Source organism: Mesoplodon densirostris, chromosome X (assembly GCF_025265405.1).
Source record: "Mesoplodon densirostris isolate mMesDen1 chromosome X, mMesDen1 primary haplotype, whole genome shotgun sequence".
NCBI classification, from domain to species: domain Eukaryota; kingdom Metazoa; phylum Chordata; class Mammalia; order Artiodactyla; family Ziphiidae; genus Mesoplodon; species Mesoplodon densirostris.
Window position 1 is genome coordinate 42716944 of NC_082681.1, and position 24315 is coordinate 42741258.

General features: G+C 40.8%; 1 protein-coding gene across 10 annotated transcripts in view; it reads right to left on the bottom strand.

Moving 5' to 3' along the window:
* The window catches only part of MID2 (midline 2), a 104640-nt gene that overhangs the window by 77474 nt on the left and 2851 nt on the right, over nucleotides 1-24315 (bottom strand). For 8 of the 10 annotated variants that reach the window (XM_060087227.1, XM_060087224.1, XM_060087222.1 and 5 more), the window contains exon 2: nucleotides 13842-14557. In XM_060087227.1, coding sequence (XP_059943210.1) covers nucleotides 13842-14501 — 660 coding nt within the window. In that variant the 5' untranslated portion in view covers nucleotides 14502-14557. Of the gene's footprint in view, nucleotides 1-13841; nucleotides 14558-14832; nucleotides 14994-20418; nucleotides 20449-23633; nucleotides 23668-24315 lie in introns of those variants that run through there. The other 2 variants (XM_060087220.1, XM_060087221.1) reach the window with 2 other exon arrangements.

A 24315-nucleotide genomic window follows, 5' to 3' on the forward strand; every position in this document is an offset into this window, starting at 1 on the left:
GCTTTATGCCCACGGGAGTGATTTTTTCACCATTTATTCCATTTTTCTTGGCTTGGATACTATGTCTCCCCTGGCCTTCTTTAACCCCACCACCATCTCAATCTGTGGTCTTCTCCTTAGCAAGGAAAAAGGGAGAGAAAAAGGAAAAACAAAGGGCCGCAATTGTTGATTTGGACATGAGTTCTAAGCTAAGTAGATGTCAGGGGGAAAAAAAGAAATGGCAGTTCGGAGATTTAGTACAAAAGGTATTTCATTTGTACTTAATACAAAAGGTATTGAGCACCTACTCTATTCAAGGTGCTTTGACTTCAGAGATAAAGAGGAGGTGAAATTATGCTGGGTCTTGAAGGATAAGCAGGATTTTAATAGACAGAGATGGAGGCGGGCAGGGCGTTCCAGGCACAGGGAGTAGCATGAGCAAAGGTAAAAGGGAATAAAGCGTAGGACATGTCCAGGGAACAGAGTTGAGTTTGGCTAGAACAGAGGGTACAAGAAAATAGAGGGGCACAGGCTGGAAATGGAGACAGAGGCCCAGTTATGACGGTCTTAAATGTCTAGGTGAGGAGTCTGTACCTATTTTTGAAAGCAGTAGGGGTTTTCCAAAGGCTTTTGGATCGATCCCTTGATCATTATGTAGTGTCCTTCTTTGTCTCTTCTAATAGTCTTTATTTTAAAGTCTATTTTGTCTGATATGAGAATTGCTACTCCAGCTTTCTTTTGGTTTCCATTTGCATGGGATATCTTTTTCCATCCCCTTACTTTCAGTCTATATGTGTCTCTAGGTCTGAAGTGGGTCTCTTGTAGACAGCATATATATGGGTCTTGTTTTTGTATCCATTCAGCCAATCTGTGTCTTTTGGTGGGAGCATTTAGTCCATTTACATTTAAGGTAATTATTGATATGTATGTTCCTATTCCCATTTTCTTAATTGTTTTGGGTTTGTTGTTGTAGGTCTTTTCCTTCTGTTGTGTTTCTTGCCTAGAGAAGTTCCTTTAGCATTTGTTGTAAAGCTGGTTTGGTGGTGCTGAACTCTCTCAGCTTTTGCTTGTCTGTAAAGGTTTTAATTTCTCCATCAAATCTGAATGAGATCCTTGCTGGGTAGAGTAATCTTGGTTGTAGGTTTTTTTGAGCAAGATAATGACATAATCAGGGATGCATTTATGAGATCAACCTATGTGGGGCAGACTAAGACAGGAGAGCCTGGGGGCAGGGGCACTGGTTAGGAGGAGAGTGCAATATGCAAAGCAGTTGGTAATGCAGATCTGGGCCAAGCTAAGAGGATAATCAAGAGAAACATGTTTCAAGAAAGGATTTGTCACTCTCAGATATGCAGAGAGCGCAAGAAATACGAGGCCTGAGAAAAGGCAGCTGGATTTGGTAATTAGAGGGCACTGGTGACCTTTGAAAAAGGAGTTTCAGTAGAGATTTGGAAGCAAATGCCAAACTGTACATGGTTAGTGAGTATGTCAACAGAGACGATGTGGAGGCTACAAGTCTGGACTCCTCTTCAAAAATTCGAACGTAAGGTGAATATGATGGAGCTGTAGTTTGATGAAAAGGTCCAGCTCAAGTTAGAGAGTGGGCATGCATAACGGGCCCAATCAGTTTGTGATTTCCTCCCGCAGAGTGGTCCAGATTCCTAGATCAGTGGAAATTCCATGTCTCACAAATGAGTTTATGGACATATTAGGTAGATATAATGTAGATTGAGGAACTCAGAGCAGATACAGTATAAGAAATCTGTGTTTCAACTGTAATGTGTTTTCTTTCAAACATGGGATTCCAAGGGGAGAATGTTTTCTAACAAGTGTATGCAACCTGTTGCAACACTTGTCATGAAACTGATATCTTATAAATAATTCATAATGCAGAGCAGGACTAAGATCCCTGCTGTGTGTTCCTCATTTGTGGCCCGCAACTGAGACTCACAGCTTCTGTAAAGCCACTGAAAACAAAAATTAGGGCTGAACACATAATTTGGGGTCTGGTTAGACTACAGACCTTGGGTCTCCATCACAACATTATGGCAAATGGTTATTTTGCTCTGGCCCCCTAGCAATTTGCAGAATGCCAGCACATTTTAACAATCCAGAACTAGAACTGGCAAGATGACTCTAATTTCATCTTTACTTCATTAATATGAAAAGGCTTTGAAAAATAAATCTTTGGCTAATGAAAACACCATCTGTTGATGGCTTTTTGCCACTGTTTTCTTATATTACGAGACATAATTTGAGGGAAACACCGAACATTTACTTACTCACTTCCTATTCATTTACCAGGAATTAAAGCCTCCTCTCAAGCTGGAATTGATTCTCAATAATCAACATATGCAAAGGGAAGCAGAGAATTGAAGCAATTATGCAGTTGATTTCCTCACCCTTCCTTATCATGCTTAGCCCTGACAAATCATTTCGAACTAGAAATTCTGGGCCACTCTAGGTATGAATGATTTCATTGATTTGGCCAAGTAATTATCAGGTCTATACGCAGACTGAGTAAACAAAAAGGATGTGTGTGTGTGTGTGTGTGCAAAATTTTATGTAAATCTAAACACGTCTCTTTGTTGTGTTGTTGTTGTGGTTGTTTGGTTGTGGAGAACCGGTTTGCTGTGCTCTTTTCTCATGCAGTCCACTTAGTGACTGAGCCAGGCTCCTTCTGCCCAAGCCTAGTTAGTGCAGCTTTCTCAGAACACTTGAACTGTGACAACGAGAGAGCCCAAGTGGCAGGGGAGATTGGAATGGAGATATCTGCCGGGAGGAAACTGGACAGGAGGTTGGCAGGGAGAGCAGGATGAAGCTCCCATTTCCTGCTGCAGGAGGTTACCTCTGGGCCCTTCTGTGCTTCCCTGTGTGAAGGTTAGAGAAGCCATTTCAGCTACGAAACTGTGAGACCCTCCACACCTCCAGGTGACTACACTGTTAGACCTCTCACAAAATTGTACATGTGTCTAAACAGCACAAAGTGAGGGGAAGATTTGGCTGATTTGCATAATTGAGATTTTAAAAGGCCCAAGTTAGCTAAATTGGCAGTCTACACTGATTCCATTTTTATGCAAGTTCCACTTCATTTGTGTCATATAGACTTGGCCTGTTTGTGTTCTGTTATACCCTTCCCAAAGAGGAAAATGTTTTGCTATTTCTGAGAAAGCTAGGCACAGGCTATTCTTCTTCCAGACAGCTTCCCATAAAAAGAAATGGCTTCACTAACACTCTCAAATAATTGCTGGGGTTTTTTTTTTCACTTCTTTAGACACAGGCTATTTCAGATAACTTTCTCATTGGCTCCCTGAAGAAACCTAGCTACATGTCCAAACACCAGCTCTTCACTGAAGCCAGAGAGTCCCCTTATGGCACACACTTGACTGTGATCTTCATATGTCATGCTCCGGGAAGGCACATGTATTCACACATGTATGAGCACACTTTCATACACCTACCTGACACAGCGAGTCTTGAAGCCTAAAAAGGGGCAGAGCCTTTCTGTTTGTTCTATTGAAACATATTTTATTGCCATTGAATGTCTATATTCTCTCTTACTTTCTACAAGGTACAAGGCGAACATTGTCTAAAACTAGACAAGATCCCAACTGTTTTGATGTGGGAATTGAACCTTGAAGGTTTCGAAGAGAAGTGAAGGGAAGAAGGGCCAACCCACCCTAAACCCGAGCCTTCCCAATTGACAGAAGACAACTTCATCTTTAAAAATACTCGGAGCCAGTGACCCCGTTACTATTCTTTGATAAGCTCTTTTTTTGACATCTTGTCTATTCACTGACGTTCCCAGCTCTTCCAAAAGCCAGTAGCCAAAATCTTAGCACACTTTTGGGGTCACATTCTGCCTTCTTTTTTTAACTGCTTGTCTTAAAATACTTACTTTGCTTTTGCTTCAGTCTGTCACTTTATGTATCAATTACATATGGCCTTTCAACAGCAGAACACACCATCTGGTCCACAAACTGAAGCCCACACCCTTATGCCTGAGTTTATTCTTTCCCCAAACATTTATTCGCTGTTGTATAGACACGGGCTATGTCCCAGGACGAGATGCAGGTGACATACTGGAGGTATGAGGTCTACTCTACCTGAGGTTTGCTGGGGAATCACCAGACTGGTCTTCAAGCCAGGTGAAACAGGTGGCCAGCCCTCCTCTTCTCAGAAGGTTCTGAAATCATCCAGCAAAGACACACCCTCTCACAGTCCCCTTATCAGAAATGTTACACAAACAATCCCACGTTCTTTTCTTTTTCCTCTGTTCAGGTGCATAGCATGGTTAAACCTCTAGCTTAAATGTATAAATTATGATTTGGACCTTCGAAAAGAAAACCTATACTAAAAACCTAAATCCAGTGTTCATTTTGATAATATTGAGCTGAAACCACTCTACTTTCCCGGAGGCCTCCATATTGTATTCCACTTGCACGATTCCTCTTCGGTTCCTGCCTCTCATACACATCCTCCCCTTTCTCCTTCACTTGCCCTTCCTCTCTGTCTACCTTCTAGACCAGGAGCGTGCTGCAAGGCTCACTCCTCAGCCTTCATTCAGCTCCCTAATGCCTGGATCTACCTCCACGCTAAAGACCCTCAAACCTATGTCTCTGGCCCTGATCCTTCAGCCACCACAAAGGCCTGAATTTCAACCCCTTCTGGAACACTTGCCCTTTCAGTTCTGAGAGTGCCCCATGCTCTATCTCCAGCAGATATTTGAACAAACTATTTTCTCTGGACTAGAACACTCCCTGTCCCTGACCCCATCCCTGTCCCCCAACTAGGGGTCCAAAACGCCACCCAAAGTCTCTTCTGATGCCCCTCCTATGCACCCTCACACCCACACACACCCCCGTCCCGTGCCTCCACTGCCACAGGACTGACCACACTGTCTTGTAACTGTGTCCTCACTCGTCTGCCTCTGAACACTATGCTGACAACTCCACCAGGGTTGGGATGTGCTGTCTTTATCACTGGAACTGCAACCCCTTTTCTAGTGCTTGGCACCTTCAGACTCAAGTCTGAAGTCATCGCCCAAAACTGCTAGTCCCTTCCTAATTTCTCTATTTCTGTAACCGATACCACCATTCTTCAAGACATCTCCTCCTCAAAAATCATTTTTTAGTTCTTTCTCTCCATCATCTATAACCACTACAGTCATTCTCCAAGTCCTGTCAATTCTTTCTTCACAGTCTCTCTCCAGTTGGCCCTCTTCTCCAATGAATTCATTTATGATTCCCTGCTTTTGAGCTCAATGACTTCCTTTCACTGACCCTTCCTCTGTGCTTCAGAGAACTCTGTGCAAACCTCTGCCATGGCACTTACTATACTGAATTAGAAGATGTCCTTACCTATCTCCCTTACTGAGCTGTGAGCTCAGTAAGGTGGCACTGTGCCTTAGTTCCTGTGTCCCCAGCTCCTACTACAATGACTTGAACAATTTAAGTGTTTAATAAACAAAGTGCATGTTCATTAATTGTTTTTTAAATGAATGAATGAGCCCCTGGCCTAATTCCCTGGGGCTACAGTTTAAGTTCTCGTCTGGTCCATCTTCAGGGGAGATAAAGAACAAGAGAGTACCTCATTATATCAACGCTTTATGAACTTGAGTGTCATTATCACATTTTCCCCTTTAAACCTCACTTCTTTGGGTTCAATAATTCTTGTTTCTTTAATCTTTCTTCACCTATATTATATTTCTGTAACATGCTCTCTTGCCCAATAACAACAGACAGGATTTTCATCCGCCCAATAACAATCTCTGAGTCAATGTTTTGTAAGCTGTTCTCAGACTGATGATTGTTAGCTCTTTCAGATGTTGATGAGGAGGAGACTTGGGACAAAAGAAATAAAAGAAAAACAGAAAGATAAGAACACAGGTAGTTGGAGTATCCACTAGCTAAACTTGCTCTCAAACCTAAGAAACAATAGAAAACATCTTCCAACACAGAGTCCTGTTAATACTATGTGAGAGTAGAGCCAGCGAATCAATATAATTATTGGAGGGGGGAAAGGGGGGTCCAAATGAGTCTTAGCACACAGTTCGAGTAGAAATGGAATAAAATGCATTTTTTACCATCTCACACACATACAAAACATGTACAGATTTATACACATTATAAGTAATGTGGAGCAAGTCTTGGACAGTTAAGAGACCACAGAGAAGCCAGATCTACAAGCAAGAATGATTTTACGATTGTTGAGCTGAAGGCTGGTTTTGCTGAAAAACCCCATGACAGATATCACGCCCACCCCATGCACACATGTCCACCACCATACCTTAGAGAGTCCAAATCTAGACACAAATGCTTTGCTCTTATAATATTTAGCTACTGTGATTCAGTACCTAAGTGAGTGAAAAACAACTTTTTCTGTTCCCTCAGCTATGGTAACCCACTCTGGCCTCCACTGAAGATTTGTCTCATCATGAGGCTCATTTATTAGGGAGATCCCTAGTCTCAGGATAGGTTCTACTGAGGCCCTAACTCTCCCTAGGGTGACCACAGAAAACTTGCCCTACACTCATGGCCCCCTCACACCCAAGTTATCCACAGATAAGTCCACAGAAGACTAACACAGGCACTCTCTCCTCCTCACACACAGTGACACACATTTATAGATACACGTAGACACAGACAGATTACATTATCAGCCACTCACCCATGCAGAAATACACACACTCGTACATAATGGCACATACAAATGTATGCAAATATGCCCTCTCTCAACCCAGTCTCTCATAAAGATATTTCTCCTTCCTCTCTTATACTCATATTCATACTGGTTCAGAAACAGTCAAATGTCCATTGGTAGATAAGTTGAGAGGGTATCTGTTTTGGCAGACGGGAGTGGGTGAGTAGACAAACGACTGGGAGAAGGGTGGTGGCTGAGTGAGAATGGGTGGGTAGATGATAGAGTGACTGAGTAGGAAGAAGGACAAGTGACCAACTATGATAAGATTCTAGAATATCATATTTTCCAACCTTTTGACTCTCGTTGTGGTTTTCCTTTGAATATTCTCCAAGTCTCATATCTCCCATCTCTTTGGCAATCTTTAGCTCTCTCTGTCTCAGCCTCTCTTTGTGTGTATGGTGTGTGTATTTTACTTTCCCATAACAAAAAGCTTACTCTAATACCAGGTAATATTTTATAACAACAAGACCCCTGATAGGTAAATGTAACTACATTTAAGAATTATTTGTAGGACTTCCCTGGCGGTCCAGGGGTTAAGAATCCACCTGCCAATGCAGGGGACATGGGTTCAATCCCTGGTTGGGGAACTAAGATCCCACATGTCGCGGGGCAACTAAGCCCGAGCCACAACTACTGAGCCTGTGTGCTCTAGAGCCTGCACGCCACAACTAGAGAAGCCCACACGCCACAATGAAGAGCCCACACACCGCAAGGAAGAGCCGGCACACAGCAATGAAAGATCCTGCATGCTGCAGTGAGATCCCACGTGTCGCAACTAAGATCCAATGCAGCCAAAGAAAGAAAGAAAGAAAGATTTTTAAAAAAAGAAACAGACATTTCCAATATCTTAAAAAAAAGAATTATTTGTAGTAATGAATTTGTGGAAATGTAATGAGATAAAGAAAATGTACTTGTTTATTCCTTTCAGGAAATTCCTCTATTCCCCCTGGTTTTCATCAGCTATATTTTTGGCAGGCTGTGGGCATGGAAATGTGAAGCCATCACTCTCAAAGAGAATTAAAATAATCACATCTGATTTATACAGATGTCACCATGGGGCTAGGCAGTTGGAAAATCCAGCAATCAAAATGGATAGGCACCTAAAATTAAGGACATGTCGTACTTTTGTTAACACTGTGGTTTTTAACATTATCAGTAGTTCACAGGATATTTTTCTCCCCAGACTTCTAAGGTATTCATAATGGTAAGACAGCTTTATATCTTATGAGTATGGAAACAAGCTATAGATGCTAGTATACTTACTGCAAATCCATTACAAAGATTTAATTCACTTGGATTTCTTGAGCATATACTATGTGTGCTAGACACTAAGGAAGACATTGGAGAAGTAAAAGACATTGTGCCTGGCCCCCAAAGAATTTATGGTATAGCTGGGGTATGTTGGAGCGGCCTCGTGGGATTTTAATTGAGCACTAAAGAATAGGTAGGATTCCTAAGCAGGCCAAGAGAACAGTATGAGTGAAAGTTAAGAGTCAGGAAAGAGAGTAGTATGTTTAGCAGACAGGTTAGACTGGACAGGTGAAGGTAACATGTTTGAGAGTGGCAGGAAGAAAAGACAGCTGGGCAAGCATGAGAACCAAGTTGTACAAAACTTGGAATATTCAGTTGAGATCTGTCACCAATAGAGAGTCACCCAAATTTGACCTCTTTATAAAGCCACATTTATTAATACAATAATATCAGTCTTTTCTAAGGGGAGGAAGTCATGTGACAATGAAAACTCTAAAATGTGAAGCAGGAGAAACGCAACACAGATCATGAACTAAGATATATATTGGGAGTAGTAAATGAAAAGAGAAGTAATAGAGAAAATAGTTACGCTGATAGGCCTTACAACTGTAATAACTGTCATAAACACAATTACTCTTTCAAATTGAAGAACCACTGGTAGCCCTCTGAAGGATATTTAGGTAGACTGGACAATTAACTAAGGATAATAAACTATACTAAGTATCCCAAACCCTCTAGTCCATTTTGAGTACATGTTAAGATGACAGGCTGGCTTCTGGTTATTCTGACCTTTCATCTATAATGTAATGATCTGTTTATTCTTTATTGAACAAATAAATATTAGAGACCACTAATCCTAATGAGGGATTAGTAAAAAAAAAAGTGTAGTTATAAACGCCAACAATGAATCTCCAGAACAAAAAAGTACAAACAAACACTGTATCAGTCACTGGCCAGAAAGTCAAACCCCTTTCCCTATGCCTATAGGACTAACATGCTCCTCTCAGGGCCAGGGTAGTATGCTCAAGGCCACCTCCCCTATAGCTTCTGACAGCTGGCTTTCTCCTTTCTCCTTGGGGAAGAATCAAGCAGATTAAGGGGATAATCCTAAATCATTTTCTAAATTAAAATTAACTCAAAGAAGTGAGGATATGTGACACTAAAAGTCAGACTTCCTCTCTGCTTAATGTGGAGAACTAATATCCTTTTATACTTGGCACCAAACCAAAGTGACTCCTACCCCACTCCATCCCCCTCTCACACAAGCAGCACCTCCCTCTCCCCGCTCAAAGCCCAAGATGTTCCAGACAACATAACAAACCACACGATTGGGAATGATTCATATGTTTCCACTCTATGTCCAAAAATGAGCAAAAAAGTTTCCACTTAATTTATAATCTGAATTTTCTGCACATTTCCTAAAAACTTAAAGGGGAACGATTCAAAACTTGGCCTCTCTTTCTCCAAAAATTACTGATTAGTTACAGAGTAAAGGATCTTTTGGTAAAATATTTTTGTGTTCCGTCTATCCCTGGAGACAAGGACTATAGCTGCACGATGCCAAATATCTAATCAATCATCCAATGTTTTCATGTTTTCGGATGTTTTCAAAAAGCTGGTGCTCTGTAGATACAGGATTATTCTATCCAGTCTTTTGTTATCTCAACAGTACATATGGATACAGATTTTTCTGTTTGTAATATTTCTCAAGGCCAATGCCTTATTATAGTTCCAACACCTGCAAATATTTGGCAAGAGATTGTTCTACCTCTCCATGTCCCCCACTCTTCCTGCACCCCGCCCCCACGTCTTGCCATTAAAAAGCTGTAAGTTTATACTATGACTTTTCCTTGACGCTGTTAACCATTTATCTGTGACCCATGAAATGTGCAGTTGCTGGAGCATAAAAGTAAATTTCAAATCACATTTCATAGGGAAAATTTAGGTCCAAAACAAAGTGGCAGCAGGCTGTGATAGAAAGCGTACTTAATTCAACTCAGCTCTAGAAGCTGAGTTCCAGTTCCAGTTCTCGGACTTTGACCAAACTGCTTAACCTCTCAAAGCCACCATTTATACCACTTTAAAGCATAGGGCTTCAACTAGACCAAGTCCAAGGCCTACCATCTTAGGAGTCTAAGAATTGCAGCCACTAGATGACATGATACTATACATAGAGAATCCTAAAGACTCTACCAGAAAACTACTAGAGCTAATCAATGAATTTGGTAAAGTAGCAGGATACAAAATTAATGCACAGAAATCTCTTGCATTCCTATACACTAATGATGAAACATCTGAAAGAGAAATTAAAGAAACACTCCCATTTACCACTGTAACAAAAAGAATAAAATACATAGGAATAAACCTACCTAAGGAGACAAAAGACCTGTAGGCAGAAAACTATAAGACACTGATGAAAGAAATTAAAGATGATACAAACAGGTGGAGAGATATACCATGTTCTTAGATTGGAAGAATCAACATTGTGAAAATGACTATACTACCCAAAGCAATCTACAGATTCAATGCAATCCCTATCAAACTACCAATGGCATTTTTCACAGAACTAGAACAAAAAATTTCACAGTTTGTATGGAAACACAAAAGACCCCGAATAGCAAAAGCAATCTTGAGAAAGAAAAACGGAGCTGCAGGAATCAGGCTCCCTGACTTCAGACTATACTACAAAGCTACAGTAATCAAGACAGTATGGTACTGGCACAAAAACAGAAATATAGATCAATGGAACAGGATAGAAAGCCCAGAGATAAACCCACGCACATATGGTTACCTTATCTTTGATAAAGGAGGCAAGAATATACAGTGGAGAAAAGACGGGCTCCTCAATAAGTGGTGCTGGGAAAACTCGACAGCTACATGTAAAAGAATGAAATTAGAACACTCCCTAACACCATACACACAAAAAAAACTCCAAATGGATATAAGACCTAAATGTAAGGCCAGACACTATAGAACTCTTAGAGGAAAACATAGGAAGAACACTCTTTGACATAAATCACAGCAAGATCTTTTTTGATCCACCTCCTAGAGGAATGGAAATAAAAACAAAAATAAACAAATGGGACCTAATGAATCTTAAAAACTTCTGCACAGCAAAGGAAACCATAAACAAGATGAAAAGACAACCCTCAGAATGGGAGAAAATATTTGCAAATGAAGCAACTGACAAAGGATTAATCTCCCAAATATATAAGCAGCTCATGCAGCTCAATATCAAAAAAACAAACCACCCAATCCAAAAATGGGCAGAGACCTAAATAGACATTTGTCCAAAGAAGATATACAGATTGCCAACAAACACATGAAAGGATGCTCAACATCACTAATCATTAGAGAAATGCAAATCAAAGCTACAATGAGATATCACCTCACACCAGTCAGAATGGCCATCATCAAAAAATCTACAACCAATAAATGTTGGCGAGGTTGTGGAGAAAAGGGAACCCTCTTGCACTGTTGGTGGGAATGTAAATTGATATAGCCACTATGGAGAACAGTATGGAGGTTCCTTAAAAAACTAAAAATAGAACTACAATATGACCCAGCAATCCCACTACTGGGCATATACCCTGAGAACACCATAATTCAAAAAGAGTCATGTACCACAATGTTCACTGCAGCTCTATTTACAATATCCAGGACATGGAAGCAACCTATGTGTCCATCGACAGGTGAATGGATAAAGAAGATGTGGCACGTATATACAGTGGAATATTACTCAGCCATAAAAAGAAACAAAACTGATTTATTTGTAGTGAGGTGGATGGACCTAGAGTCTGTCATACAGAGTGAAGTAAGTCAGAAAGAGAAAAACAAATACCATATGCTAACACATATATATGGAATCTAAAAAATATATATGGTTATCAAGAACCTAGGGACATGACAGGAATCAAGACGCAGACGTAGAGAATGGACTTGAGAACACGGGGAGGGGGACGGGTAAGCTGTGATGAAGGGAGAGAGTGGCATGGACATATATACACTACCAAATGTAAAATAGATAGCTAGTGGGAAGCAGCTGCATAGCACAGGGAGACCAGCTCGGTGCTTTGTGACCACCTAGAGGGGTGGGATGGGGAGGATGGGTGGGAGATGAAAGAGGGAGGAGATATGGGGATATATGTATATGTATAGCTGATTCACTTTGCTATAAAGCAGAAACTAACAGACCATTGTACAGCAATTATACTCCAATAAAGATGTTAAAGAAAGAAAGAAAAATTAAAAATGAGGAAAAAAAAAAGAATTGAAGCCACTGAGATTGTTGCTCTCTGCAGTCTTGATATGAATGAGAATATCACCCTTAGTGAAATCAACAAACATTAAACTTTGTACAAATTTATAAATATTAAATGTAAATAAAAAATCAAAAACAGCACAAACCATTGTCAGTGTGACTCTCAATATTACTTTCAATAAATTACAGAAGGGAAAAATGTATCCTATTCTGAGTATTACTACCCTCACCAACATCATAATTTTTACATACGTTACAATGACTTTTCTGTAGCATGGCAAGAGGAAATATCCACTCCTTTACTGCCTTCCTTCCATCCATCTGGGTTTTCCTTCCAGCTTGGCTTATATATCTAGGCCTGATTTTGGAGTGGTAATTTTATTATTCAGTTAAACATTTTATTTTTCTGGAATTTCTGTTAAGTAGCTTCTTAAGAGAAATCAAGCCACATAGCAGACAGGCAATGGGAATAAAACAATTTTGCTGGATCTGACACTTGTTAACATCAACGTGAGGTAGTAGTGCTTTAAAAAAACAGGCACTTAGGCTTCCCTGGTGGTGCAGTGGTTGAGAGTCCGCCTGCCGATGCAGGGGACACAGGTTCGTGCTCCAGTCCGGGAAGATCCCACATGCCGCGGAGCGGCTGGGCCCGTGAGCCATGGCCGCTGAGCCTGCGCGTCCGGAGCCTGTGCTCCGCAACGGGAGAGGCCACAACAGTGAGATGCCCGTGTACCGCAAAAAACAAAAAACAAAAAAAAACAGAAAAAAACAATAAACAAACAAAAACAGGCACTTAGACTTGCATATAGACACTATGCTAGCACAACAACTTCAGAAAACTGGCCACCGAACAGGAACTTCCCTGTCAGAGACTGCAAACAAACACTTCAAAACGAACACTGGCACAAAATATGATACTGGATTAAATATTTATTGCCTTCAGTTAAAATTTTTAGTTCAGGTATTTGATTATGCCTCCTAACTTCGTGGTACACTGAAGTCCCTTTTTTGTCTGTTTGTTTTGTTTTGCTCTGTTTTTTAAGGCAGGTTTAGAATTAGCCCCCTCTTAAGGGCTTGGTGGCAATCTGTAGTGGCCAGTACCAAAGCTTTGTTTATTTAGTGTACTGAGTGTGCAAACACATACACTACTGTCCTCCACAAAAACCTCTCACCTACATAGATACACTCAGACACCTCCACCCACACATACCAGAGACACACCCAACCTTCCCATAGCTATACGCATATATATGCAAATCAGCACATATGCTAATTGTAATACACCTACATGGGTACTCACATACTTAAAAGAAGAGGTAGAAAGATCATGGCAAAGATATATAGGGTACAATATATCAGTGTCAGAGGAGAGAGGGTGCTGTTTCCCTGGACGTACTATTAGTATGAGCCATAGGCTAATTCCCCCAGAACTGGCCAGAGGTGAACGAACGCAAGCAGGTTTGTGCAACAGATGAAACAGGTTCTAGTGAGAGCCTGCAGGCGAGGAGGCTATTTGTCACGAGAAGAATTGGGAGTTAATTCACTTGTCATATAGAAAAAGTGACCTGTTTTATTAGGGAACTTGTTAACTGCGTAACTGTGTATAAAGAGACAAAGTCGTGTAAGGGGTATCTCCCAGATCCCTTACCTTGAGCTTCTCAAACCGATCATTCAGGGACGCGACCTGATGGTCTCGGTGACGCCCCACCAGTTTGCATAAGGCACAGATCAATTGGTCATCAGATACACAATACATGTTCACTTTCTCATTCTCATGGTCCAGGCAGGTGATCCCTCGAAGATGTGTGTCTGGCACTGGTTCCACCAGGCGGTGGCTGGTGAAAGGTTTCTTATTGGGGTGTGTGGCCCGCAGGCAACGGTCACAGTAGGAGACCTCGCAGGTGATGCATGTTTTCACTGCATCCCTTGGCGGGTCCTGCTCACAAAACTGGCAAGCAATTCGCTCACTAGACATGGCGTTGCTGGGCCTGTAAGTCCTCTCCCGGCGGCTCTCACTTGGGGAATTGGGTCCACTGACGGAAGCCTTCTGGAAGCGGTCAATAATGTTCTGCAGAGTCACATTCCTCTTGAGGCCGTCCAGGCCCCGGTGGTTCAGTGAGATAACATACCTGCACGTAGGACACTGGAAAGCAGTAATGGGTTCAACGGATTCACCAGAGCTACAGCTCGAGACCAAGATGCGATGGGCACAGCTGAAGCAGAGGCTGTGAGCACAAGGGAGCAGAAGGGGGTCTTCAAACAACTCTAGGCAGATTGGACAGGTCAATTCAGACTCCAGTGTTTCCATCTTTAGTGAAAATAATCCTGCTGAGGCATTAAGAACCGCAGAGGCTGGGCTTTCACCTGCAAGGAACATGAAGCAAGAGTCATTAAGCATTTCCAAAGGAAACGTGGATGTAGCATAATTACACACTAACCAATGGAGGTTTTACAGGCTGGATTCCCCAGGGATGCTGGAGCAATAGGAAAGTGAGTTGGGAATTAATCAAAAAGCCATTCTCTCCCTTTAAACCTTGTTTTTGTCAAATGCCTGGGTTTATTTTCCTGCACTAATAAACAGAAACTAGAGGCCACCTCTGAATCCCGGTTTACTGACTCACATTCCTGTTCCAACTCACCACACTGGTGCGGATCAGTCTCTCCCACACCCTCTCCACTGACATCTCTTGTCCTGGACTATGATGCACCTGAAGCCCTGCCAAATTCTCAGTCTCCATTCTCCAATATTGTTCTCTATTTTACTTCCAGTTAAAATACAGAGGCTGCTCCTATTTCACATCTAGTGGAAGGAAAACAAGGCCATATTTGAAACTAACTCTCTAGTTCTTGAAATGATCCCATTCTCAGAGCCTGCATAAAAAGAGAAGAGAGAGCTTTAGAAAAATGTAGTTCTCAGCACAGGATAATAAGTTCTTCAGATGTGTGAACTTGAATTACTTCCTGTTACCACACATGGAAATTTCTGTTCCATCCTATTTCTAGTAAACTGAGTTACTAGAGACAAATAGGAAAAATATTAAAATATAAAAAGTATAAAATATATTTTGTTGGTTTAAAGTGTTAATCTTATATATAGGAAAGAGAAAGGCATCTTTTGCTTTTGAATAGCTTTTGTTCATCATCTCACTATCACCGGAGACTTTCATCAGGGCTTGAAAGTTTGATTCTGCCACTGGTATTTGTTCAGGTTCTGTCATCTGTCAGAGATATCTGCACAGCCCTCTCACAGGAAACTTAAATACTGAGTACAATTATACATTGTGCATAAGTACAATAGATGTATCCCTAAAAGCTGTTTCTAAATCAAACCTTTTAAGTGCACTGAACTAACTAGCTATTTAATGGAAATCTATAGGAAATTGGACTGTAAAAGGGAAGAATCTTTTTGTAAAACGGTCACTCTCAGTTGGTTTGATAAGTTTAGATGTTTGTATAACCACTTTTTTTAAAAGTGAGGTGTGTGGTGTTCTTATTTTACAATTTACAAGAGCTTGGAAATTGTTGGCTAGTATTTTGTAGCTTATAACATCTATCAGCATTCACCTATAGAGATGAAAATGTAAAACAATTAAAATGTACATATATCATAGAATCTTAGAATTGGAAGAGACTTTAGAGATGATAGATTCTAACTTCCACTCAAGGCAGGAATATTGCCTTTGGTAGTTCCATTGGTCAAATTCAACATGTCCATAAATGAACTTGCTATTCTTCCCTGCCCCCCAAAACAAAACACCTGCTCCTCTTCCTATTTTCCCTATCTGTTGAATATCATCATCCAAGCCTAGAAACCTAGGAGTTCTCTCACTGAACATGTTTATCACTTCAACCACTTGGTGGCTTCCAGAACATTCTGTTTTATTTCATTTACACATCTGTGTCTCCAGCTAACCCTCCTTGCTCCTTGAGGGCATCAACTATTTCATATTTTTATTCATAGTACAGTGCCTCACGCTAACAGAGTATTTAAAAATTGTTAAATGAAGGATCCCTTCAAGTATAGGAAGTTAAAGAAGGGACCTAGCATTTATTGAGCACCTCCTGTATTCTGAGTGCCATGATAAGAACTTTACACATAATATTTCATTAAATTCTATCAGGAAGGCTATACGGAAGGTACTAATACTATACGCATATTATGGTTGGGAAACTGGGGCTCAGTGTTATTAAGTAAATGAACCAGGAACATACACACCCAGAGCACTGGGGCAGTCTAATGCCAAGGCCTGTGCTCTTTCCCACACACCTTTATTTCAATCATCTCACCTCCTTCACTTGACAAATATCTTGACTATTTACAAGAGGGCTTCTAGACACCATGGTTCCACTTCTATTTGTGTCTCTCTGTGCCCCGCTGACTTTCTCTGAACCTGCCTCTCACTCCTAGTCCCTTTCAGAATAATTTTTCTTTCTTCTAGGCCCATCTCCACCTTACTCTGCATTTCTATTACTGTCTCTTCCAGAACTGCGGGTCTGCATTCCTCAGTGTCTGTGTTGGAAGCTACCAGGGAGAATCGAGTAAGGCCTCCTGCCAAAATTATAGTGGGTCAAGATGCATTGCTGATAGACCTGCCTCTGTGTTGTAACCTTTACAGAAACAATTAGAGTACCACAACTCTTCTATATCTTAGGATCATGCCATATTAATTCTTCTGTACAGAGGAAAAGCTCTGCGAATTTTCCTGCAGTCCTAAAAGTTGTTCCTGACTAAGTGAGACACTTGAACCTCACTATGAAACTAAGCTTAGGAAAGCATGCTATGGGTCAGGATTGCCTTGGATAAGGTCAAAATAGGATTTTTAACCAGGGATTCCTGAAACTTCTAGAAATGTTTAAAGGATACTGTATGTATATCATATATACACTTTCACAGGGAGAGGGTTGTCCATAGCATTCAAAATGTTCTCAAAAGAGTCCTTGACAGAAAAAAAAGCCAAACATCAGTGCTTTAAAATAACTACCTTAACTGATTTCAGCTGTATAGAGAATAATATAAGATGGTTACAGTCTGTTCCTAATGGTAAATAACTTTTTCTATTATACTGTTTCTATTCTGCTTTATTTTACAGTTTCGGGGAACTGAGTATTTTTGCAACTTCTCCAAACATCTGTTCATCTCATCTCTCATTTATGAGGCCACCTTGTTCTGGTCACTCCTAATATTTCAGCATCCTTTCAACCTATCTCCCATTTTCCCTACCTCCCTGATTACCTAAGCACATTTCCCCTTTAAATTTATTGTGCTTTTGCCATGTGCCAGGCACAACAACCCTCTAAAAGGCAGGTACTATTTTACAACAACAAAAAAGGTAACGTGTCCAGGGTCACACTTGTTTGCAAGTAGCAAAGTTAAGATTCAAAACCAGATAAAACTGAGAGTCCAAAAATAAACTCATATATTCATGGTCAACTGACTTTTGATAAGGGTTCCAAAACCATTCAACAGGGAAATAATAATCTTTTCAACAAGTGGTTCTGGGATAACCGGATGCCCACATGCAAAAGGATGAAGTTACAGCCCTACCTCACACTATACATAAACATTTACTCGAAATGGATCCACAATCTAAATGTAAGCACAGAAACTATAAAACTCTTAGAAGGAAACATAAGTGTAAATCTTCACGAACTTAGGTTAAGCAAGGGTTTCTTAGATGACACCAAATGCACAAGTAACTGAAGAAAAAAATAAACTGGACTTCATCAAAATTTAAAACTTCTGTACTATAAATGACACCATCAAAAAAGTGAAAAGACACCTCACAGAATAGGAAAAATATTTGCAGATTATACATGTGATACAGGTCAAGTATTTAGAAATACACAGAACTCTTACAGCTCAACAATAAAAAGGCAAAAAAAAATTTAATGGCAAAGGATCTGAATAGACATTTCTCCAAAGAAGATATGCAAATGATCAGTAAGCATATGAAAATGTACTCAACATCATTAGCCATTAGGGAAATACAAATCAAAACCACATTGAGATACCACTTTACACTCACTAGGATACCTATAATATTACTTCACACACACTAGGATGGCCATAATTTAAAAACATAGCAAATGTCAGCCAGGATATAGAGAAATTGGGACCCTCATACATTGCTGGTGGGAATGTAAAATGATGCAGCTTCTTTGGGAAATAGTTTGGCAGTTCCTCAAAATGTTAAATGTAGAGTTACCATATGATCCAGAAGAACTGAAGATATGCATACTCAAAAACTTGTACACAAATGTTCACAGCAGCATTATTCACAATAACCAAATGGTGGAAACAATCCAAATGTCCCTCAACTTATGAACAGATAAACAAATGTGGTATGTCCATACAACAGAATATAATTTAGCAAGAAAAAGGAATGAGGTACTGATACATGCTACAACATGGATAATCTTTGAAAACATTATGCTAAGTGAAAGAAGCTAGTCACAAAAGGTCACAGATTATATGATTCCCTTTATAGGAAATGCCCAGAATAGGCAAACCCATAAGAACAGAAAGTAGATTAGTGTTTGTCAAGGGCCTGGGTCGGCGGGCATGGGGGTAGAGGGAATGGAGAGTGGCTGCTAATGGTATGGGTTTTCTCTTGGCGATGATGAAAATGTCTAGGATTTAGCAGTGATGATTGCACAGCTTTGTGAATATACTAAAAACCACTGAATTGTATACTTTAAAATGGTGAATATTATGGTATATGGATTTTACCTTAATTTTTAAAACAGATTCAAACCCACAATCCAGAGTGTGAACAAACAGCTAACCACTATTCCATACTGTCAACTGTGTAATTATGTACTATTTCTAAACTCTACTGAATTGCTTACTCCTTTCAATTGCTCTTCTAGGTTAGTGATTCCTTGTCTAGGTTTTGCAATACCTGGGATATCTCTAATGATCAATGGGTGTCAGAAAATTGTCAGCTCCCAATTTTTTATTCACTTAAAAATGATAAGACTCCTAAAAAATATTTGACTCCTAGATCACAAAATACCTTTAGGAAGTACAGGAGGAAGTGGTATGACAAAAAATAAAACAATGGCAGTGCTGCAACTTCAAAAAGTTTGTGAATCATTAATCTATGCAGAATTAGAGAATATACTAAGGATAAAGACAGGATGTAAACCTGATAGAGTATCACTGAATGACAGGTAATCATGAAGCTTTTGCCAGAAAACACAATGGTTTGTCATAAAAATGCACTGATGAAATGCCTAGGTGGGCAGACCAAATGCCACGTTAAGAAACAAATGCCCACATCCACATCCACTGATTTGTTCCCTTCCATATCATTTAGTTACTGCTGTGTAGTCAAATAAGGATGCTTATGTATTTGCCCTTGTTCTAGTATAAAATTGTTTCTGTATGGCTTATCGTCACCCTGCACCCCCCTTCAGGCTGAGACTCCGGGAAAAAGTTGATGAGAATAAACTTTAAGAAGGTATCATAAGGCTGTGTGAGTAGATAGAAATACAAAGGAGGAGTTTTCAATGCAGACGATTAGAATAAAAATAATACATTCTGCACTTACAAAATGAAAGATTGATTTCAGCGTTGCCCTTCAAACCCAACATTCGGTTAACTCTGATCAGAGAGCGAAGTCATGATCTGCACTTGGCAGAATGCTATTATTTCAAGTGTTATTTGAACATAATTAAATGCCCACTTATTTCAACAGCTTATATTCCATCTAGTGTTCATCTTCCAGATCCACGGAGCATGGGTCTGGGCTCTTATTACCTCCCTGAGGAGCCACAGTCTCCCTTTCTTCACAGAAAAACCATGAGTGTAAAACCCAACCTGACCCCTGGGCTGTACAGTGAGGATTGAGCTGGCTTGTAGGATTTACATTCTTCAGGATATTAACAGTAATGTCCCATGAGCTCTTCCTAAAAACACCAGAAACTGTCTCTCTGCCTTGGAGGATGAGCAAATGAGTCCTGGCTTAGTCTGATGTTCCCTTAACTGTAAAATATCATTCAAGTTGGACTAGAATCACCAATCTCTTTAACATGTGTTCCAGCTCTGACATCCTATTATTACAGAGCTCTTGCTATCTGTTACCACATAGGAAAGACACCTTGGATTACTGAAAACCAGCTCCTCAAGACACAAGTCTTATTTATTAGTGTGACTAGAAAGGCTGACAAGCGATGGGCATCATCATGAAAGGAACTGGAAATGAACAAAATGCATTACTTACCCTTGGCTAAGCCAAGGTGCCCCAGGACAGTGGCTGGTTTTGCCTGTTGAACTTCAAAGAAGATATAATGGGTGTTCCAGGGGACAACTAAAGGCGAGGAGAGTCCCATGGGAGTACAAACTAATGACAACACCTTTTGGGAGAAAAGGAAGACAACCAAATCCTAGAATACTATTAGTAGGAAAAGACCCCTTTAATTTCAGAAATGATCATTTGGGAACATAAAAGGCAACCAATGCATAGAATTCTCACCCTAAAAAGATAGGCTGAAAATAGAAACCCAGAAAAAAGAGGCTAGGTGGTCAGTAAGCATAATTAATAATAACAGTCACCTTACATTTGTGTACCAATCTTACACTTTTCAAATGGTTCCAAAGCCACTATCTCATTTGATCCTCACAATAGAGCCTGGTTGTAGTCCTAGCTCTCAACTGAATTAGCTGAGTGATCCCAGGTAAGACATTTAAACTGTTTGGGCCACAGCCTCCTCATCTGCCAAATGAAAAATACCTGCCCTACCCATCTCACAGGCTCTTGTGAGGATCAGATGAGAATAAAATAAAATTATTAACTTGCTTTAAAAATACAGATATTCTCAACACACATTCACAGATGACAGATACAGAGCAAGTTATTAAGGAAATTGCACATGTTTGGAAATTCACCCCAAATGCATGGTTGACATAATGGAGGACAATTACACTCCCCCACAAGTTTTCTGGAGGGCCATGGGTCTGCTTGTGGTATTTATTATGCTCATATGTCTCCCCTGTTAGACTGGAGTCCCCCCCCCAAAGGGAAGAACGGTCTCTCTTCTTTTTTCTTAAGCTTTTATCATGCACAGGGTGAGCTCAGGACTGGAGGTTGATTACCAACTGACAGCACCAGAGCCAGTTCCTGTCAATAGGTTATTAAAGCCTACTTAATATTTTATAGTACGTGGATTTAATGATTTTTTTAATGACTTGAGACCTATACTTTTTTTAAAGATGGTTTTGATGTGGACCATTTTTAAAGTCTTTATTGAATTTGTTGCAATGTTGCTTCTGTTCCAAGTCTTGGCCTTTTGGCCCCAAGGCATGTGGGATCCCAGCTCCCCCACCAGGGATCCAACCCATACCTCCTGCATTGGAAGGCGAAGTCTCAACCAGGGAAGTTCCTTAATGATCTTTTTTTTTTATAATAATTAGCTCCTAAATCCAGCCATTGGCTATTTTATATAATATAGTCATCATAAACATTAAAAGGAATATCACAATAGCAGAACTAAAAGTCCTAGATCTGCTACAAACACAATAGATTAATCTAAGTAACCAAGAAACAGATTTGCCAAGGTAACACATGATAAGCGTCACAAATTGTTAAGTATAATTCATAAGACCTTTATCTTAATGACAATTACACTAGCTGTTTCCAGATTGGAGAACAAACTTAATTTACCTACTGCTACCAGCACAGCCTTCCATCTATTCTAGGACTGCTTTTCCCAATCTCTGTTACCCAATAAAATATTTGTAAATTTTTTAATGTTCAGTGCAGTGCCCCCCCTGTATGGGCAGTCATCTCTATTTCTACAGAATAAAATTGGCAATATATGTATGTAGGGCATGCTGTTGAGTGTTAGGCTGAGAGGACCCCAAGTTCAGGTCAGAGACAAGGGACAGAGAACAGAAACCTATTTGAAATCAAGCTTCTACTCCCCTGGGAACCACATGGATCTTAGCAACACTGAACAAAGGGCTATAGACAAAGCGATGGAGGATTCTGGACCGTAAACCATTTTTCTATCTCTGGGCTGTATACATTCAGACATGTCACTGTCCTGCATTAGCACTGTCTACCATGCCCATACATTATACCCCTAACTGGGCAAATTGTAAATACCGGGATTTTCTGTTTCAGGAGGATTTTAGGTTATATAATGAATTTGTTATCAGATCTTCTGGTCTCTGTAAGAGGAAGATCCAGAGACTGGGGATGCTGTTCATCAACTAGAGGAGTCTGACCTGCAGGAAAGAGTCTGAGACAAAGCCCAAGGTCAGGCAGTCAGAGCTCTGCAAGGAGAAAAGAACCCAAGTAGGACAAGTCTTCCCAAGGATACTTTGCTAACTCACTTAGGCAGAACCAACACCCTTATTATGTATTCAGTTGAACCCAACACAGAGAAGGGAGTAGTGGATGTTGGCACATTACTCACAATCCCTCCACCACCCATACTTTAACCATCTAGTAGTCTTAGCAGCTTACAGGATTTCTAAGGGCAATGCAGGAGCTGGGAGATTGTCAAAAAGAATATGTCTGTCTGTGATCATGGAGAAGGGGAAGATGGAAAAAGAGAAACTGTAGAAAGAGCCACAAACCTCCAGTGCCCACAGAAGACTCTTAGCAGAGTTTTAATTCATGAAAATGGAGACAGAAACATATATTGATCCTTGGAAGAGAGGGGAAATAAAAAGAGGGCTAGCAGCCCGTACAGAGGGGATCATTGGAGTTGGAACTTCTTGTCTCAACACCACTCATCTGGTCTTCTCACATGTTAGCATGATCTAACACACTGGTTGAGAAACACTTTTCTAGTCTATTTTTCACACTGCTCAGTGATAAACACAATGTTTGTTGAGAGACCTGAAATACAGACATTAGCACAACACCACCTTGGTACCCAAATTTCATTCATCAAAAAGTGAACAACTGGGCTTCCCTGGTGGCGCAGCGGTTGAAAGTCCGCCTGCCGATGCAGGGGACACGGGTTCGTGACCCGGTCCAGGAAGATCCCACATGCCGCAGAGTGGCTGGGCCCGTGGGCCATGGCCGCTGAGCCTGCGCGTCTGGAGCCTGTGCTCCGCAACGGGAGAGGCCACACAACAGTGAGAGGCCCGTGTACCGCAAAAAAAAAAAAAAAAAAAAAAAAAAAAGTGAACAACTGTGAACTCTCCTGAACTGTCGTATATCCAGTATCAACATGTTACATGTCATATCTTGGTGATGCAAGGCTCTAAGTCAAGGCACTCAGCCTAAGTAAGGAGGTGCTTCGCAAACACAGTACCACATGTTCCCCTTTTGCACAGAAGAGAAGACCAAAAACTTAATGCTAACTGGAAATGAAACACCCCCCGGCCTCCACTAGCAGCAGAGGCCCATGGCCTAACAGCTAGGGACCTACCAAGACCCATAGAGACTGAATGACACACACACACACAAGGCCAAGCAAGTACCTCTGAGAACAGCCATTTGAGACACATTCTGTGCCTCAGCCCTGTCTTCACCTCCTTTTTAGGGCTGTCTGTCCCTGTTGGGAAAGAGAGAAACTGAGTACTAAGGGACAGAGTCAAGGGAGGACATTCTCTCCTCTTCACCAAGTAGCAAAGACATACTCCTTCTGCAGTTTCCTTCGCAACTGTCATGGTGTCAGCAGATTTCATGGGAGGAGGGATGAGGGAGTGGACAGGCTCACTACCCACAGCAATTTTTGGACGCTATTATGAGACTCCACTGGCACTGCTTTAGGATATACAAGTTTGAGCAAGTTGCTCTGCACTTAGAGGAGGGATTAACTAAACCAATTTCACCTAAATCAATTTGCACTGTTCAGATGATATGTTCATGAAGCAAGCAAGTCATTCTGATTTGCGGCAGTACTTCCCCGGGGGGTGGCCTTGCAAGGTACAACATGCTAGATGAGGAGTCTAGTAGTCATGAAAGTAAATGGGAGGGAAACAATCACTCCTTCATGTCCCTATAGCCTCTACCCCTGCCCTGCACAGCCCCTCCCTGGCCTAATCCCGGAGCTGCAAGTAAGGAGGTAGGCCTTAAACAAGCAGGATGCCAAGATACAAGGCCAAGGCTGCGGCCTTAGACCAGTCAACAGAGGATTCTGCACACTGTAGGTGCTTTTAA